The 19,411-nt window shown below is 37.7% G+C and overlaps 1 protein-coding gene across 2 annotated transcripts in view; it reads left to right on the top strand.

The window, feature by feature from the left end:
• atp13a3 (ATPase 13A3) overlaps window positions 1-19,411 on the top strand; it is a 33,817-nt gene that overhangs the window by 6,931 nt on the left and 7,475 nt on the right. For both annotated transcript variants that reach the window (XM_032571475.1, XM_032571474.1), the window contains exons 2-30: window positions 2,757-2,837; window positions 5,596-5,682; window positions 6,236-6,409; window positions 7,539-7,775; window positions 9,172-9,242; window positions 9,446-9,529; window positions 10,203-10,272; window positions 10,739-10,873; window positions 11,533-11,605; window positions 11,889-12,020; window positions 12,088-12,267; window positions 12,658-12,815; window positions 13,449-13,637; window positions 13,735-13,796; window positions 14,023-14,173; window positions 15,046-15,165; window positions 15,331-15,348; window positions 15,619-15,772; window positions 15,998-16,118; window positions 16,269-16,393; window positions 16,548-16,708; window positions 16,988-17,116; window positions 17,235-17,314; window positions 17,463-17,505; window positions 17,595-17,704; window positions 18,557-18,653; window positions 18,746-18,818; window positions 18,906-19,083; window positions 19,184-19,362. In XM_032571475.1, coding sequence (XP_032427366.1) covers window positions 5,632-5,682; window positions 6,236-6,409; window positions 7,539-7,775; window positions 9,172-9,242; window positions 9,446-9,529; window positions 10,203-10,272; window positions 10,739-10,873; window positions 11,533-11,605; window positions 11,889-12,020; window positions 12,088-12,267; window positions 12,658-12,815; window positions 13,449-13,637; window positions 13,735-13,796; window positions 14,023-14,173; window positions 15,046-15,165; window positions 15,331-15,348; window positions 15,619-15,772; window positions 15,998-16,118; window positions 16,269-16,393; window positions 16,548-16,708; window positions 16,988-17,116; window positions 17,235-17,314; window positions 17,463-17,505; window positions 17,595-17,704; window positions 18,557-18,653; window positions 18,746-18,818; window positions 18,906-19,083; window positions 19,184-19,362 — 3,355 coding nt within the window. In that variant the 5' untranslated portion in view covers window positions 2,757-2,837; window positions 5,596-5,631. The remainder of the gene's footprint in view (window positions 1-2,756; window positions 2,838-5,595; window positions 5,683-6,235; window positions 6,410-7,538; window positions 7,776-9,171; window positions 9,243-9,445; window positions 9,530-10,202; window positions 10,273-10,738; window positions 10,874-11,532; window positions 11,606-11,888; window positions 12,021-12,087; window positions 12,268-12,657; window positions 12,816-13,448; window positions 13,638-13,734; window positions 13,797-14,022; window positions 14,174-15,045; window positions 15,166-15,330; window positions 15,349-15,618; window positions 15,773-15,997; window positions 16,119-16,268; window positions 16,394-16,547; window positions 16,709-16,987; window positions 17,117-17,234; window positions 17,315-17,462; window positions 17,506-17,594; window positions 17,705-18,556; window positions 18,654-18,745; window positions 18,819-18,905; window positions 19,084-19,183; window positions 19,363-19,411) is intronic.

The following is a 19,411-nucleotide window of genomic DNA, read 5'->3' as shown; positions in this document are numbered from 1 at the left end:
TTTTTTTTTTAACTTTTGAAAAATAATTTTTTTTTGTTAATTGGAGAAAAATCCCATCAGTCTATTGTTTCTGTTTAAGCCGTCAGTTTCTCAGTAGCCAATGGTGAAAAGGCAAATGATGAGAAACTTTTAAGGAAGTCCAGAGGCAACAGAGATGAAAATCACAACCTCACTGGTTCATGGAGGTAAACAAAGCTTGGCTGTAATAGTCTATGAGCGAGACGGGAAGTGATAAAGAAAGCACATTGAGTCCAGAGTATGATAGCAACAAAACGCTTTCCTCCAAATGCTTCCATGAATTATAGACCTCTGTCATTAGGCCATGACTCATTGTTTACTTTTCCTTTTTTGTCTTTGAGTTAAAGAGGAAAGGAGAATATATCTGGTCTTTAATGAACATATTGCTGACAATATGGTGGTGGGCATTTGTTGATTTAAAGATCAGGGTGATGACATCACAGTCGTTGCTAATTAATTGTTTTTATTGATGTAATGTCATCTTTTGTAAAGGTTTAGAAAAACTTCAAACTCAAAGTTTTATATTCAGCAGATAGTTTCACTGATTGCATTTAGTGGGTGTTTTTCCCCCATTTCAGGAAAAGTGATAAGAATCTTGTTTGACAAATTATAAACAGCTGTCTATTTCTAAATTTCCATCAGGCCAGCATTGCTTATTGATACAGTAGTAGACTAATCAAACAAGAGACAACAATGTAGCCTTAGGCTGGCCTGCAGGACTCTATAAATAACAGAAAGGTCTTACTGACTCCTATGGACCTCAAACAGGCGCCTCCAGTTCCAGTAAAAGCCGTGATTTTTTTTTCTGCTGGCCTTGGCTGTAGAACATAAAACTTATTTAAGGATGACTTTCTTTGCAGGACAATAAAATTGCAGTAATATGTCAGTGGCGTTGTGGTGAGACAGCGACTGTAAGGCTTATTTGGATTAAATCACCTGACAGTTTACTTTGTCACGTTATTATTGCCCCATGATTAAGGTCTTAGGGCAGCGTTCATCATCTTGGCAACTACATTGCAGATAATTTCATTTTACCCTTTAGGGAAACTGGAAATATGACCTCTGTTTAATATTAAGTAATGATTGGACGAAAACAAATAAAAGTTACCAAGTCTAAGTGTAAGAGGATTTTAAAGAGGATTTCAGTGCACTTCAGTCATCTTCTTTTGGGAAGAAAAAAACAATAGCTATACATTTTTTTCCATATTTCTTTAATGCCATTGTAAAACCAGCGTTGATCGCCTAATGTTATAGTTCTTCCTACATTCACAACACAAGCTGTTAACAATTTCTTTCGCTAATTTCACGCATTCCAAGTGTTTGATTGGAATGCAGCCACTCTGCTGCTTACAGGCTTGTTCTTGGTGTATTTCCAACAGGGAAGCCAAATAACCCAGTACAAAGAAAATGAACCATTATAAGTAATGCTGTATTTGTGGTATTGCTGTGTTTTAAATCACATTTTGTCATAATCAATGGGTTCTCCTCATTGGTGAGTACTGGGTTCAGAATGTGAAGCTAAACTTCTACCTTAGTTTATTTAATTCATCAGTATGTTGGGATTTATTCGGCTGTGGAACAAAATAATTTGTGCAGTGTCATCATTGGGATTATTCTAAATGATCAAGCACCAAATTAAAAATATAACTTATCATCCAGGTGTGCTTTGAACAAGTTTTCTATTGCTTTATAGCATGGGTTTTCTGTGACTGTTGCAGGATATAATGGTGCACAGCAGCTGCTCCTCAACTTGTTGCTGCCAACTGATTTTGCTCCACTTTCCTTCCAGTTACATTGAAGAAAATTAAAACAAAAATACAGTCATTGTCTGAAAACTACACTCTCCACTCTTATTAAAGCAACACTGTTTCATGCTACTTTTGACAACCTGCTAACCAGCTGTCTGCTAAGCAGATGACTACAGACAGCAGGTAGCCTTACAGATTATCTGCTTATGACAGCTGTTGGTTCTCCTAGAGTTATTCTAAAAGAATAAATTACCCAAGACATAACATTATGTTATGCACCATATAAAATTAAAATAAGTTTTTTGTAAGTTATTAATTTTTATTTAGCCACATGTTACGATATTTATAAATGGTTGTCGCTTATTTATTTCTGTATAAATAGAAAAGTTATGTTATACAATTTTATTTGTTTTTGCATTAATCCCATTAGATTTTCATGCACTAGAAATCCTGCAATAGGGCCTGAAATAAATGTGTTTTGCCTCTAATGTAAAAAGTGTGTGGATATGAACATTTTTACTTTAGATCAGAGTCAGACTTTGTGTCGATTCTGACACCTCGAATACGGTAAAGTTTGATAAAAACTAACTTTTGATAGAGAGTTGTTCAAACTGTCACCCATTCCTGTTAATGTTTTATAAATGTTCAATAGATTAAACCAATTTGACATGCAGGACATCCTCTGGGCTTTCAAAACCTGTTCATTTTAACCAGTCAAGATAAAAGTTAAGTTAACTGAACTCTAGTTGAATTTCAGATCATACAAAACACTTGCTCAGATGTATTCATGACACTGTGGTATCTGCTTTGACATTGCCTTGTTGGTTTAAAAAAGGTTTTGTGACTGCTCAATAAATCACTGATTGGTCTGTTACTGTTTAAGGAAAATCTCACGTCAAACTCAAGCTTATGGAAAATGTAATTCTATTAGTGAAATGTTAAGAAACCTTAATAAAATCATTTTCTTCTCTTGTGTTGCTCCCCTCTCAGGGTTCCAGGTTGGTGTTGTGAGAGAGCAAGCTACCTGTGGGGAGGTGGACTGCCTGGGGCATCGTGTCCCTTGTTCTCAAGGTAGGAGCGAGTCGTAGACTGAGTATCGAGTTGGTCTAATGATCAGTCCAGTTATTTATCATTTTAACATACGTAGCCTTTAATTGTTTGCTTCGTAAAACTTTTAGTTTATAAGTCTAGAATAACTGAACTGAAAAAAATGTGCAATGTGGTCAAAACAGAATGTGTGTAGTATAAATACATCTTCTCTGTGGTGCCAACATTTAGGCATTTATTTAGTTAATAGAAGCAAAATAGGAACTTGAGCGAAAGAAATATTGCAATACTGATATAGCAAAGGGCTGTCCGACACTGAGCTTAATCAGCATCAGTCACGGAAAAAAAACATGCTGGTCAATATTTGACAAATGCAAACAATCCAATGAGAAACTTTAACCTATTATGAAATAATTTGATCCTCTTGATTTTGTGCTGTAAAAATGGAGCTCCTGGATTGGCAAACGCCGTCCAATAGCATGTACTCAATCAATCAATCAATGAAGTTTATTTGTACAGCATATTTCAGCAGCAAGGCAGTTCAAGGTGCTTTACATGATAAAAACTCAAAAGTAGCGGAACTACTTCAGCTATCCTAAATGCACTTTTTAAAATTTTATATTTTACACATGCTTTATGAAAAACTCTACGAAAAGGCAGATTTTGGCAAATAATTTGTAGCTGCATTCTACAGAACAATCTGTGAATAGGTGAGACAGATATTTGAAATCACAGATCTGTTTTAGGGTTTGCAGTAATCTTTATTTACTAAAGTAACATAAAAAGTGAAGATGAGCAGTGATGAGTTAACTGGTCATATAATACATTACTCCCTAATGAACTTTGAACTTGTAAAGTAATTTTTGTGCACTGTGACTCTATTCAAAATTCGTCTTTGTTGGAGTGAAACACAATTGTGTGAAAGACCAGAGTGATTGTTATGGACGTCAGTGTGTCTGAAAAGGGCTTTAATGTCAAACATGCTTTTTGTTTACACTCTGCACTTGCCATGTTTTTTACTGTTTGCTTTATTAGAGCAAATTAACAAATATGACTAATTCGTTCTAGTTTCATGCTATATCTATATCTGTGCTCAGGGTTTCTAAGAACTGTTCCGCTAATAATGTGAAGAAACCTGTGAACTTTAGCTTGAATTAATATGTAACTTACTGTTAATGAAGGTATATCCAGGGGTGGTCTGACCCAGAAGTGAACCATCAGGCATGCAGCTAAAATCCGTCTGTGATCCAAGCCGCCTCAGTTTATAGACAGCTAGGATGGGATGATTCTAGGGAATCAAAACAGATGAGATATTTACAGATTAATACTTTCTATAATTACTACCTGTATCTGAGACTACAGTAACAGTAGTGAGATATATTTCTCTATTTTCTCTTTCTTGTTTGTGCTTCCAACTCAAACTTTTAGTAGATTTTCCTGTCAACTTTGTCAAGTGTGAGGATTTGCTTCAGTTAGACTCCATTTAACAATCTGAATATTATATAGCATGTAAAGTGTGAGTTCATGACCTTCATTTCCATTTATACCACCAACCAGCCCATGATTCCTTGATACTTTGAAATTCAGTTTTGAATTCGGTTTTTTCTGAGTCACTATTCCTGAATAGAAACTTTGCAAATGACTTAATCAGTGATGCACTATTGTTGGTATTTCCACTCATTGCAGTAGTTTGGGAAGGAATGTTGAGCTTGTGTTGCACCCACCGTGGCCAGGGGGAGGGCTGCCATTGGAAAATACAAGGAAGGGCTTGGTCCTAAGTAAAATATCCCAGAGCATGCCACTGAAAAGGTTCTCCTGGGTGTAGCTGCCTGATAAGATCTGAGTTTTAGTGCAATCACGGGATTTTTGGGTGTTTTAAAGGGGGAGTGGAGGACAGCGAGTGGTCACCCTGTAGCAAACATGTCCAGATATGATATGGAAAGCCTTTGCTGCCTTACAATGGGTGACGATGCCAGGACTTTCTGTGTTTTCCTTTCATTACATTTAACTTTTATTATCTTGTAGCTTCACTCTTATTTGTTATCAGGTTATTTTTTTTATTTCATTTTGCATTGACGTACTATAAATTACATCAATGTTTTTTATTATTTCAATCTTGAGCCACTGAAAAGTTTGTGTGTGAACAAAGTAGCAAGAAGCTGATTTGAATCTTATTTGTTATTTCCTGCTTTTCTGCTGTGGCATGCTTGGACGTTATGGATAAACTTCCTCCAGTGTTGGTTGCTGGGAGTTAAACTGTTTAATTCTAGGTTTCATATAACACAGTGCAGCTTTTGAACAACACAGAGATACAGGAAGCATCACCATATTATTTATTATCTTACTAGTATTTTCAAGACTCAAGTGTTTTTTCAATTGTCAATATTTAATTAGTTTTTTTAAATAGCTGATACCAATGTTTGTATATAATCCTTTGAATCATTTCAAAGGATTATGAAAACAAGGAAATGAAAGTGAAATAAAATTTTTGTATATCACAATTTGTAATTCATTGTCCACTGTTTGGTTCTCTGTTTCCTCCAATGGTTTAGTGGTATTTATTACTTATAATCTGGCTGATTAATGTTTAAGGTTTTAATGACTAAATTTTGATGAACATCCATAATATGTGTTTTTATTTAAATCAGAAAATCAGTGAAGGAATTTCTAAAGAGCCATCTGTCCATCCTCTTTTCAGTCATCATTAGTTCTACAGTAACAAACAAGTGGAGCTGAAATGTTGCTTTATACTGATATCTCTGATCTTTCTGGCTGCTTCTAGTGACTAAGGAAGGGGCTCGACAAACTGTTCTGCAACATGGAGAAGGGTGAGATGAAGATCCTCAACAAGGGGGAAGAGGAGGAGATGGTACGCCCATCTGATTTAACATCACTAGCTATATTTCCATCCAATTGCCATGCAAATTTTCAGTGAACTTTTAAAATGTTGCAAACAAAGAAAATGTGAATTAGGTGTGTTTCGATCTTCTTGTTGGGAGCAAATCAACCAGGCTATGCGGAGTGTAATTTTGTCAGATGTTGGTGCAACTGACAAACACATGGCTGTAATAAACAGGAAGTAAAGGTTTCAAAGTAGATGAACCACACATCTGAGAAACAAGTACAGTCCTAACTGCCATGGTACACATCTACCAGTGGATGGGAAAGTTTTTACAGAACTTTTTCGGCAAATGTATTTCCATCTTCCCTTTAGCAAATTAATTCTTTTTCAAAAAAGCCAAAAATCACCTCAAGCAAGCATGAAACCTTTTTTTTATCATTTCAAATTTTACTGTTCCCATCAAGCATTTCTAATGTGATATTTCAAAATGCACATAAACAAATCTTGATGGAAACATGGTTACTGTCTATACCAGAATTTTCTCTCTCCACATTACAAACTTTCCCCTGTCTTTACGTAGGAGCTGCAAGGCTACCGTCTCTGCCGTTGGCGACTGGCCCTTGTAGGCTTCGGTGTACTTTGTACCGGAGGCTTCCTTCTCTTGCTGCTCTACTGGATGCCAGAATGGTGCGTCAAGTCCACCTGCACCCGTACCACAGTCCGTGATGCCGAAGTGGTGTTGCTGCGCTCCACGGTAGGAAGCGAGTTCGTGCTGATTAATCTGCCCGTTTGTATATTTCATCTTTCATCTATCTATCCAGTGACTGTGATACTGTTTGCCACCTCCTCATACGTGCTTTGTGGCATGTGCTGAGAGATCCAGGAATCCTGAATCAAATCAGTTTTATTCAGTTTATTTATAAAGTGCCAATTCACCACAACGTAATTTCAGATTAATCCAATTCATTGCAATGCAATGTATCCAGTCTATTTCAGTGCTAACTTATAATACAATACAGTCATATTCAGTTGATGATCTAATGGATCATCAGATGATCTTACTGGGGTGATTTTTTTTTTTTTTTTTTTTTTTTTAGTAAAATGTCACCTCTTCAATGAAGGCCAGCCTAATGCATCTAGTTGATGCTCCTCCTACTGATCAAGCATGTGGTGACAGTGGAACAGAACAGCTGGTGTTTATCAGGAAGAAACCTGAAGCAGTACCAGTCTCAGGATGAAGGCTTTTCTTCTGCAACCAGCTGGGGATTAAGAAGGCAGGAAGGGTTTACTGGAAAAATAAAAACACAAACACACTGAGCCAGGAGTATGTTTTAAAAAAAGCAATCTTTTATTAAAACTAAAGTAGTAACAATAACTCTAATATAATTTGACTCAGTCTACTGAAGATAAAATTGGAGATAATCACTGAGTCATGTGCGATAAAGCCTGTTACCTCATATGTGTGGGTTGCCTTTTGATTGTATTGACACACCCACTGCTCAAAGGTTGCAACTTAAAACATCACAGCAGAATAATGATAAAATTGCTACTATTTGATTCTTGTAATATTTTGGAAAATCGGGTATTTAAATTGTTAATTTTTCCTCCAGCTACTTAAGTTGCACCTGATTCTTGAGGCTCATAGGCTTAAAGTCTGATAAAAGAACGGCTGAAATCAAGTTTCAGATGAGTGGATTCATTGAGACCAACTGATTATTACACAATCACAGATGCATGAATGCAAAGGAAATTCTGTGTTTTCAGTCCTATTTCTGTTAAATCAGTTTTATTTTCCGGTGTGTGTGTGTGTGTGTGTGTGTGTGTGTGAGATGTTGTGTTGGTGTATTTACTGACTGCTGGTTCTCCTTGCTGCTGTTGACCAGGATGAGTTCCGGCGCTGGTTCCTGGCCAGGGTACGAGTGATGCTTGCTCCGGGGAGCAACCCCTTCCACAGCCTGGAGACCCAGACCACCTCCCCTCTCTCCTCCCCCTCCTCCCCTTCCTCCCCCTTCTCTAGCCCCTCCCCTTCACCTCTGGCCAACGGACACACACCTCACCCCTCCGATGGCAGCCCTGCTCAGGAGCTCATTAGAAGATTTTCTTACTACCAGCCCACACAGGTAGCTAGATCTCTCATTGCAACAGCATAACAAAACCTACTGAACGTGAAGCTGATGTTGAACATAGAGCAAAGGGGCCCCTCACTGCTCCCACAGTTTTTTCACCCTGAGGGTTTGCTGTGGTATCTGGCACCAAGACGTTAGCAGCAGACCCAATAGGCGAGGAGCGGCCGACCATGCGTGGAATTTAGAGGCCAAGTCAATAGCTCAAACTTGTTGCTGTAATCATTCCTGAACCATTCCTGCTTTGTGACAGGGTGCATAATCCTGTTGAAAGAGGCCACAGCCATGAAAAGATGTGTGTGGTCTGCAATAATGCTTAGAGGGGTTCTATATGACTGTGAGAAGATTCTGTGTTTGCAATATGCATATTGTGCAGGAATTTACAATAAATGTCAACTTATTATTTAGGTGCCATTGATATCCAGTCGTTCTTTATAATGTGGTGAAATATATTATATTGTTATTTAAAGGGGTGCTACTATGTATCTTCTAGGCACACAATGTACCATTTTATAGCACAATCAAGTAACTTTTACCTTCAGTTGTTATAAAAATTTTGTATATAGCAAACATAGCTTAAAATAAATGTAATTTTCCAATTTAATGCCTTGAAATTCTCTCTAAGAAGGTCCTACTCTTTCTGACACTCCACCTTCAAGATGTCTCCACAACAACATTCCTCCATTATGCCATTTACAACCAAATCTGAACTGAGAAGTAGTTATTTAAGCTGATCAGATGCGCAGTTCCACCAGGTGTTTAATTGTTGCTGCCGCTTGTCTAGTGGAGCTGAGTGGGGAAGGTGTGGGGCAGGAGCTCGACTGGAGACTGCAGCTCCCAGGAAGAGCTCTGTGGAAATAGGCGGGTGATCAGGCACTGAACTGTTGGCATTAAAAGCCACTATTGCATCCGGAAATATTAGGTTAGATTAGGTTGGCGGTGCAAGATACAAGATCCTGGATGCAAGCGCATTAATGCTACACAAACAATAGCAATATTCCAATCAGATAACTTTTGATGAACTTTTTTAATGGGCTCTCCTGTTCGACTTTGCTCCTCCACTTTAAACCACAGTCAGGCGCCAGTGATGTTGACCGCATATTTGTGTTTGGCTTCCAGTGTCTATCAGGGATGTTTTATATTTTAATCATGTGGATATTTGTTTTATGATACAGATTTCATATCACAATTGTTAAACATTAACTTGAAGTTCATATTTAACCCTAAATTATCCATCATCCACTCAGTTGTTTTTCTGTTCACTACATGACATATTATGATGAGCTCATAATAAGGAAGTAATTAGTTTGCAAGTTTTTCCCCACTTTAGATTGTGTGGCTACTAGTAACTCATCTTTATTTTTTTTCCCCTTTGTTCCCTTTTCTCTCTTAGATTCGCTATTTCACCTTCCATAGCACAAAGTATTACTGGAATGATGAGATGCAGAACTTTAAAGTTTTAAAGTAAGATTTTTTTACAATCTACCTCAATCGTATTAAATAAGCTGGAGTCCAATTTGTGATAATCATAACTGAAAATTGATCAAATGCTTTGCTTGCAGCCATTTGAAACATTAAACTTCTATCATCTGTTTCCTCATGTGTAATCTGTCAACTTTGTCTTTGTTTTTTTTTGTTTGTTTTATTTTGGGGCACACATTATTTAGCGGCCTGGAGGATCTTGAAGTCAGTTGCTCTACCGTCCACTCAGAGCACAGTGCAGGCCTGACCAGGAACCAGCAGGAGTACAGGTACAACAGATCAAATGATAGGAGGATTCCTTACCTTCTTTTTTCCTCCTTTCCTTCTTTATGTCTTTCCTTTATTCTGTGCCCTTCTTTATTTGCATCTTTCATTTCTTCCTTGTGTTTGTGTCTTTTTTTTACCTTCTTTCTCTTATGTTTTTTTTTCATTCCTTGCTTCCTGTCTCCCTCTCTGCTTTCTCCCTTTCTTGTCATTCTTTCCTTCTTGAAATCATTCACTTTATTCTTCCTCGTGTCCTACCTCCATTCCTTCATTCCTTCCAGCTTCAGTTTTATTCTTATGCTATTTTTAACCCATTTCCACCCAGGAAACGTCTCCCATAGGTCCATAATGCACTTTATTTTTTGTATATTTTGAAACAAAATTGAAGGACTTGAACTTCAATTCAAGTATTTAGCCTGGAGAAGTCTTTTGTTCAAATGGAGACAGAATATTTTTGGAGAATTGGTTAATTTGAGGGTTTTGAGCTCACAAAAGTAATTGCTTATATTCATAGATTCCAAACTAGTGAAAATATTGTGATATATTTTACTTTCTGTAGCAAACCCCAATAAAAACTGCTCTTTGGTATATTGTTTGCATCGCTCTGCTGTGTTTTGTGTAAGTTGCTATAAACTCATAGGTGTGGCTGGACTCATTGTTTCTCTCTCCTTTTGGTAGGAGACTGTTCTTCGGAGTGAATGAAATCGCAGTGAAAGTGCCTTCTGTTTTCAAGCTGCTTATCAAAGAGGTAAAAACCAGTTTCAGTCAACATAACCTGCGTGTTTTTTAAATTGGTCTGAATTCCCATTTATTCTCACTGTGTGTAAAACTTGACTGGCAGAGTCAACACAGTGGTAAACTGGTACTAAATGAGTTTAGTACATTTGGACTTTAAATCCTGAATATGTGATCCTCTTCAGAGTCCGGACCTTTTCTCTTTGTTCTCCCTCTTTATTACTTTAAGACCACCTCATGAAACAAGTTATATCTACTTTATCTCTATATCTCCTATTCTTCTCAGTTTATTTTAATAAACATGTAATCAATTGATTAAATAAGGATCAAATGGTGGATTACTCTTGAGTAACTTGCATGTTAGGAGACTGCAGAAACCCCAGTTATTTTCTTACTCCTTGAAACATACGTTTTCTGTCTTTTTCATGTCTTTGTTTCCAGGTTGACATGCAACTCTTCTTCTCTATGTCCTCCTGCAGGTCCTCAACCCTTTTTACATCTTCCAGCTCTTCAGCGTAATCCTGTGGAGTGCCGATGAGTATTACTACTATGCTGTGGCCATTGTTTTCATGTCGGTTATATCCATAGCTACCTCTCTGTACACCATCAAAAAGGTAAGACTTACTAATTAACTTGTCTAAATGCAGTTTAGACGTGTTCTACAAATTGGTGTGTAAATATGCAACTATGAAATCACACACGAGATACTAATGCTTAAAGTTTAAAACATCTAATAACTTAATGATGTATGATTGAAAGTAATCTTGAATTTTGCCCTGTTTATTTTCATATTCTGTAGCATTGATTATTACTAAAGTTTTTTCAGGTTTTCTTCTTTGAATCTACATAACATTAACGCATAATGACAGGTTTAGAGGATTTAGTAGTTTTGTATCCACCTATATTTCTTTTATCTTTGCCAAAAGTCAGAATTATTTAGTTTATCTTTCTACATTAAACTTCTAGTTTCTGTAAAATTAGTCAGAAATGTTTGATTTTTCTTCTTTTAGTGTTAATCTATTAAGCTTTCACTTGAACTGATTTAAATCAGTTAATTTTTTTAAATTTTCTTTAGACATTTTAAAATCCCCAATTAGACATTTATAGCATGCCTTTAATAAATCAAAGACCCATTAAGTTAATAAGTTTCATATGGGTACAAGAAACAACTCCAACATGACATAAATTAACAATATTAAGTCATTTTACTCATTATTTAAAAACAAAGAAGCAGCAAATTGTTTTCATTACTGTTAATCTCTCCTTTCTCCAGCAATACATCATGCTTCATGATATGGTGGCAGCTCACAGTATTGTCCGTGTATCTGTTTGCCGAGCCAATAATGGTATGTCAATAAGTTATATTGTCTTTTTATGGGTTTTGTACACTTTTATCTATTTATTGCCCTCTTAAATAGATTTATTCAAACCAGAGTAACCCCATATGTTGGAAATTAAAATGCCTTTATTTAATTTAATTTTAGTTTTAATGTAAATAAAGTATTTCTATGGATTTGCAGCAAATTTGCAGATCAACCACCTCTGTGCTCACTTTTTGTTCATGTTTCAAACTTTATTTGCATTGCAGTTAAATGTGTTTTTTTTTCTAACTCCTGCTTCTCCTGGCAGAGGTTGAAGAGACATTGTCTACTGATCTGGTACCTGGTGATGTGGTGGTCATTCCAAGCAACGGGACCATCATGCCATGTGACGCAGTGCTGATCAGCGGCACCTGCATCGTCAATGAAAGCATGCTCACAGGTAAACTCTTGTCTAACAGCAAGGTTCATTGTTCCGTACAGCACAATAACAGAATTCCCTTCCTCAGGTGAGAGTGTTCCTGTGACAAAAACCAACCTCCCCAACCCACTACCAGGAGAGCGGGAGGGGGCAGACAGTGCCTACAACGCCGAGGAGCATAAGAGACACACACTGTTCTGCGGCACCAACGTCATCCAAACCCGCTTCTACACAGGAGAACTGGTCAAAGCCGTGGTGGTCCGCACAGGTCAGCAGGGGGGCCTGGATGCAGGAACTTGATTGTTTTCTGGATGTTTTTGCTGTTACTCTGTAGTACAGAGTAAATAATATAAATTATTTTAAAAAATAACTTAATGATATTCTATTCATTCAGATGTAACTCTACTGACTTATCTTTATTCCTAAAAACAATTTAAATGTTAGCTTGCAGCACAAGTGGTGCACAATACTGCTCAACATTAAAGAAAACCTTTTTAATTCTGGTTTCCAAAATATTATCCGATTCTTCTAAATCTACGAGTCACAATAGACTTTTTAAATTATAGTGTCATCAGTTCATTTTCTCTTAAGCAAATGTAGACTCAATCTGATGAAAAAAATATTTAGAATAATAACAAATATATTGTTTTTCTTGCAGGTTTCAGCACAGCCAAAGGCCAACTGGTGCGCTCCATTCTTTATCCCAAACCCACCGACTTCAAGCTGTATCGTGACGCCTACCTCTTTCTGCTGTGTCTGGTGGCCGTGGCTGGAATCGGCTTCATTTACTCAATCGTCCTCAGTGTCATGAATGGGGTAATGCACAGGGAAACCAGCAGAGCAAGCTGTTTTCTTGTTTCTCAAACAATTCCTTATGAGAAGTTTATTTTTTACTAGCAAGGCTGCTAGTGAGAGCATTTCAGTCTAGTAGTTGACCAGTTCTGTGTCTAAGCTTTAAAATGAACTAAATAGCAAAACCAATGTAACAAATCAATAAATTTTCATTCTTTTTTTGCTAATTATAAAACATTTTGCTTGTTACTAAAACATGAAATTTAAATTCAATTGGCGTGATCGTCAGTATCTGCTTCTTTCTTCCTAATTTTTAGGATGCTTCGTTTGTTGTATGGTTACACTTTTCTTCAGCTTACTGTTTTACTCTTGAAAAGTGCAGTTGATCAAAGACTGTTTGCTTAATTTAAGGATTTTAGGTTTATTCCCAGCATCACAGAACTTTTTCTGTAGCTTTTGGTGAACAAAATATACAGAGTCTTGAATTGTAAAAGATAAACACTAGACATGGTGAGGCATTCACTGCTTTTGTAGCTCATTTTGGGAAATAACTTTACTAGTATAAAAGATCCTTGAAACACTACTAAGGATTTGAGCACATAAGAAATTATTCCAATGGGGAAAAACTTAAATCTTTTGCATTTTCTTCTATTCCAGGAGAAAGTGAAAACCATCATCATTGAGTCTCTGGACATCATAACCATCACTGTGCCACCAGCGCTGCCAGCAGCCATGACAGCTGGGATTGTGTACGCCCAGCGGCGTCTTAAAAAGATTGGCATTTTCTGTATCAGCCCACAGAGGATCAACATCTGTGGACAGATTAATCTGGTCTGCTTTGATAAAGTAAGTCTTCTTAGACAATACTGAAAAAAACAACAACAGCATGAACGGTTGCTAGACTGGAAAATAGATATTTTTGTTTACATTTTTCTTCTTTAAGACGGGAACTTTAACAGAAGATGGATTGGACATGTGGGGAGTTCAGAGAGTTGAAGGAGGCCGGTATGTGGATTTGATTTATGAAACATGGAAACATCAGAGACCTGAGTCCAAATTGCATTTGCTCTGGGATTAGTTTGAAAACAGTTGTAAAAGTCCAGGCACATTCTGATATTTGCTCAGGACAGAGTATTTCTGGGCCATAAATCAGAAGTGAAAGTCACAATCAAGGTTAATAGGAGTGTTGTTGCCTTTCCTCTCCCATAACCACGTTTTCTTCCTTGATCAGTTTTCACCTATCAGAGGAAAGTGCCCACAAGGAGAATCTTGTCAAGTCCCAGTTTGTGGCCTGCATGGCCACCTGCCACTCGCTAACCAAAATAGAAGGCCAGCTGTCTGGAGATCCACTGGACCTCAAAATGTTTGAGGCTACAGGCTGGGTGAGTTGCTCTGAGTATATCCAGTAACACCGTGTTGATCCAGAATCCTCCTCCGTTTGAAAGCTTGCAGTGTGAGATTCAGTATGAACTACAACTTCAATTTCACTTGATTGGATGAGGTTATGTTTATGTGTAAATTAAAACGTAAAACAAACCTCTTTGAATGCTGAATGGCCAGATTTGCTCTGAGATACCTCCATATGGTGGACAACAATCCTTCTATGGGGGCTTTTACATCAGGAAAAAAATCACTTCCGAACAAAAAGGTCACATTTTTAATATTTCATTTTACCTCATTAAGTTTGATTGTAGATCAAATTTTCTCAATAAGCTGCTACAGTGTCACGATTTTCTTCCAATGTTGCATTCACTTTTCACCAAAATCTTGTACTGATGATGGGAGCATGTTTACATGTTTTATCTGCCTGATTCATGGCAATTATGTGACCCTTCCTAAACAGGTTAACATCTTTTCCTCAACTAAGAGATGTGTCTTTTGAAATTCTTGTTTAAGAAATGAAAAGCTATTTGTTGCAAAAGTTGGTTGAACAACTTTTTGTCGTCTGGAAGATAATCACCGATGCAGTAATTATCCAATAATAGGCTTATATCTGTTTGCCTAGTTAAATCCAGGTGCCATCATTTTTTTTATTATTATTTTTATTATTTTTTGGCACCATGTGACCATAATGTTTAATGTTGATGCTTTGTTTGGCATAACCCAGGTCTGATGACTATTGGAACCTTAATGCTCAGGTCCATATGAAAACAACTTTATTGTTAAAAATTAACTAGTCTTATGTTTGGAATGTAAAAATGAACGCTAAATTAATGTACAAATATTTATTTTTCTTTAACTTCTTCTTCTCCAGATCCTGGAGGAAGCCACTGAGGAGGAAACTGCTCTCCATAACCGCATCATGCCCACCGTCGTCCGACCACCAAAGCAGCTGCTGCCCTCCCAGCCCGATGAATCGGCCGAGCAGGACATGGTACGTACAGAAACGTAACACTTCAACAGCTGAACCGAGTCAGTTATGTATCAATAACTTACTCAATAGAGAAGATCTCAGAAAATATGTCCAAATTTGTAAAGTTATCCATAAAAAACTTTCTGACTTTGAAATTTATTTTCTCTTGTTTTTTTGTTTTTATAGGAACTCGCTGAGCTTTCAGTAAGTAGTGTCTACATATTTTGAAATGTTTGATCGCTAGATATAATCATTTTCCTCTGGATTAAAGTGATGCTTTAGGGTTATTTAAATAATTGAAATTTGAGGCTTTTCTCTTGTTCAGGTTTTGTAGTTTTTTTTGTAACACCCGGCCTAAAAACAATAACTGACCATTAATATCTTAAAACATACATAAAACTGTGTAAATGTCCTCTACTCATAATTACTAAATAAATCAGATACTCTTCTGTATGTGTATGTAATTGTCTGCAGTCATTATACGAGATCGGTATCGTGCGGCAGTTTCCTTTTTCCTCGGCTCTTCAGAGGATGAGCGTTGTGTCTCGTACTCTGGGGGAGAAGTGTATGGATGCCTACATGAAGGGAGCACCAGAGGTGGTGGCCAGTCTCTGCAAGAGAGAGACGGGTGAGGTGACCAACATGAGTTTCTGCTTAGGAGTCGAATTAAATCATGAAGCTGAAGCAGTTCCCACAAAAAGACACACTTGAAATGATTTGGACAACGCTTTGTATATTTGTTTTTATACAACTTCTGTAAATTTTATAATGTTCGCAGCGTTGCAATAAAATATTGCTGTAGAATGAGATGCTTTTCCTTTGAATTCACTGTCTAACCAAACATTTTTCCCAGTTCCGGAAAACTTTGCAGAGGTTTTGGAGGATTACACTAAGCAGGGATTCAGAGTGATCGCTCTGGCTCATCGGCGACTCGGATCAAAACTCAACTGGCACAAAGTCCAAAACGTCAACAGGTAGTTAAAAACATTATGCAACTTGTGAAGGATTTAAGATAAGACGCTCTATAAATGCATCGAAAAGTTTACGGTTTTGACGCAACAAAGTTTATTTTGTATTTATTTAGATATTTTGTTGTATAATTTTTGTTGTTGTTTTGCTACCAGGGATTACATAGAGGCAAACATGGAGTTTCTGGGACTCATCATCATGCAGAACAAACTGAAGGCTGAAACTCCAGGAGTGCTGCAAGACCTCTATCGAGCAAACATTCGAACCGTCATGGTTACTGGTGAGAGCAGAAAAAAAATCTTTAAATATTAGAAAAAACACATAATCAATATAAAACTAGCTCAAGTCTTTGGTCTTGCCTAAATATCTGCTTGATAATATGAAAAACACATCTTGAGTTTTGTGAATGTTTTTTTTCTTCTTCCACTTTCCAGGCGACAACATGTTGACGGCAGTCTCTGTGGCCCGTGACTGTGGAATGATCCCTGCCGGGGACACGGTCATCATTGCTGATGCCCTTCCTCCTCATGATGGACAAGCCGCCAAAATCACATGGAGATACGCTGACAGGCCCAGCAGAACCACACGACTCGAGGTAAAGAAAATAAAGACTCTCCACTGAGCTCAAGTCTACAGCTCCATCTTCTCAAATTAAAACTTTTTAATTGAGGGGAAATTAATTACCATCTTGGATTTTTAAGTAGAGCTACTTTTAATGCATGTGGTGACATTATGCCGCTTATTTCCCAAACCTTTGTCATTAGCAGAAAATTTTAGTCGGGGTTTATGTAAGTGGAGGGCTACATGTAGCTTTTTTCCAGTATCTCTAAAATGTATCTGTTGTAACTAAGCCACACTTGGTGACTTTCAACAGGAAATTAACATCAGCCTGGAGGATGAAGGTCATGCTGAGGAGCCCAAAACACAACCACTCTACCACTTTGCAATGAATGGAAAATCATTCGCTATAATCGCTGAGCATTTCCCAGACATGCTTCAGAAGGTACGACAAATCTTCTACTAAACTGGAAATCCTGTGTGTATTTATTGAAACAGACGCAGGAATGTTGAAACCGATCCCAACGTTTCATGAACGTTGAGCCTTGTGTTATTGTTTGCAGCTTGTGCTGCACGGGACAGTGTTTGCCAGAATGGCGCCGGACCAGAAAACCCAGCTTGTCGAGACACTACAGGGAGTAGAGTGAGTCTTAAAGTTTTACACTGAATTATGACAACACAGGCGCAAGAATCTGGATTAAATGAGCAAATTTCTTTAGATAAAATCATGGTGTTAGATCTTTTACATCAACTTTTTGATACTAACCAGTGACTCTATCATTTGCTGCCAGCTACTTTGTGGGAATGTGTGGAGATGGTGCAAATGACTGTGGGGTACGTAATACTGTCTATTTATAACAGCAACTTGGTACAGCTCTACCTGTAATTCAACACGTTTAAGCAGTTCTTCTCTTCAACAAAAGGCGCTGAAGAGGGCACATAGTGGGATCTCTCTGTCAGAGCTGGAGGCCTCAGTGGCTTCCCCCTTCACCTCCAGGACCCCCAACATCTCCTGCGTCCCGAGCCTGATCAGGTTTCTGTTTGTTCCCTTTTACAGTGCCTCGTGGCTCGTCATTTCTCAGCATGCACATTCTAACTACAACCTCTAATATATTTTATTGCAAAAGTTTCCTAGTACTGCATAACTGAAAGAAGAGGATGAATGATTTTGCTGATTAAAAGAAAAAGTAGGGCATACTTTTTACTCTGATACCTCTGGATGAAGCCCATTGGAACCAGCTGCATTCAGAAGGCATATAAATATTAAATGGAGCCCACTTATGTTGCTGCAGAGATCTACTGCTAAACATTAAGTCCTGCATACACCACTAGTGTAGTTTTCATGAGATGTTGGAAAGAGGAAAATCATTGTGCAAAGCAGAGGGCTGCAACCTGAAGCTCCAGATTCACAGGTGTCTCTTAGGAGCTTCCACAATGACTTTTCATATCTTTATCTAATATTTTTTTTTAAAACAACTAATGTTTTTTAAGAATAGATATAATAACATGCAGGTTTAGCATTTTCTAAATGAGAGCAAAGCTTGTAAAATTAAATATTGCAAGAAAATATTGCAAAAAAACTTCATATCCTGAACCCACTATCTAAACTGTGAAACATAGTGATGGTAGCATCATGCTTTGGGCTGCTTTTGTTCACCACTCCAAAACTGAACAAAACCAAAAATACTTCTTTGCAGTATTTTAGCAACATGTATATAGTAATTACATGATAGCCCACAATACAATCTTCTGATGTTTCTTTATTCATCTATTGAAGAATTTTCTCTTAATTCAGTGATATCATTAAATGCTGCTCTGTGGGAAGTGAAGCATTTTTTTCTTTCTCATTATGTATTTTATAGATGGAAATTGTTTGTCTTAACAGGGAGGGACGCGCTGCTCTGATCACCTCCTTCTGTGTGTTCAAGTTTATGGCTCTCTACAGCATCATCCAGTACATCAGTGTCACTCTCCTCTACTCAGTAAGTAGTGTGGCTTCCTCAGTTATAAAACAACAGTGAAAACCAGGAGAAATTTAAAATATTTACCAATCCATATTCGTTCTGTCTCTTAGGTATCAAGTAACCTTGGAGATTTCCAGTTCCTCTTTATTGACATTGCTATCATCCTCCTAATTGTTTTCACCAGTAAGTTTTGGAAAATTATTGCAGAAAAGGCTTGACTTTTCCTTAAAAACATAAACTTTGTAATTAATATTTCTCCTGTCTCTTCAGTGAGTTTGAACCCAGCTTGGAAAGAACTGGTGTCACGTCGTCCCCCATCAGGACTAATCTCAGGGCCTCTGCTGTTCTCTGTGCTGACCCAAATCCTCATCTGCTTGGGGTTCCAGATCATTACGTTTCTTTGGGTCCAAAAGCAGCCATGGTTCGAGCGTTGGACGCCTGCTACAAAGTAAGTGTCCAGCATAGAGCGGCTCATCAGGGATAATGCTACATTGCTCCTGTCAGCAGTTTCTAATGACACTGTTTGATATATTTCTGTCCACTCCCAGCGTCTGCAATCACTCGAATCACCTGAATGTGTCGGAATTCAACAACACAGAAGTGGATGATCACAACATCCAAAACTTTGAGAACACCAGTCTCTTCTACGTCTCCTCCTTCCAGTATCTCATTGTCGCCATCGTTTTCTCCAAAGGCAAACCCTTCAGGCAGCCGAGCTACAAGAACTGTGAGGCCCGGTCTTCTCAGTGCTGCCTTGCTGTAATATTTAGCATTTA

This window comes from Xiphophorus hellerii, chromosome 9 (assembly GCF_003331165.1).
Source record: "Xiphophorus hellerii strain 12219 chromosome 9, Xiphophorus_hellerii-4.1, whole genome shotgun sequence".
NCBI lineage: Eukaryota > Metazoa > Chordata > Actinopteri > Cyprinodontiformes > Poeciliidae > Xiphophorus > Xiphophorus hellerii.
The sequence above is the reverse complement of the archived record's forward strand: the minus strand, read 5'-3'. Positions and strand labels throughout refer to the sequence as shown.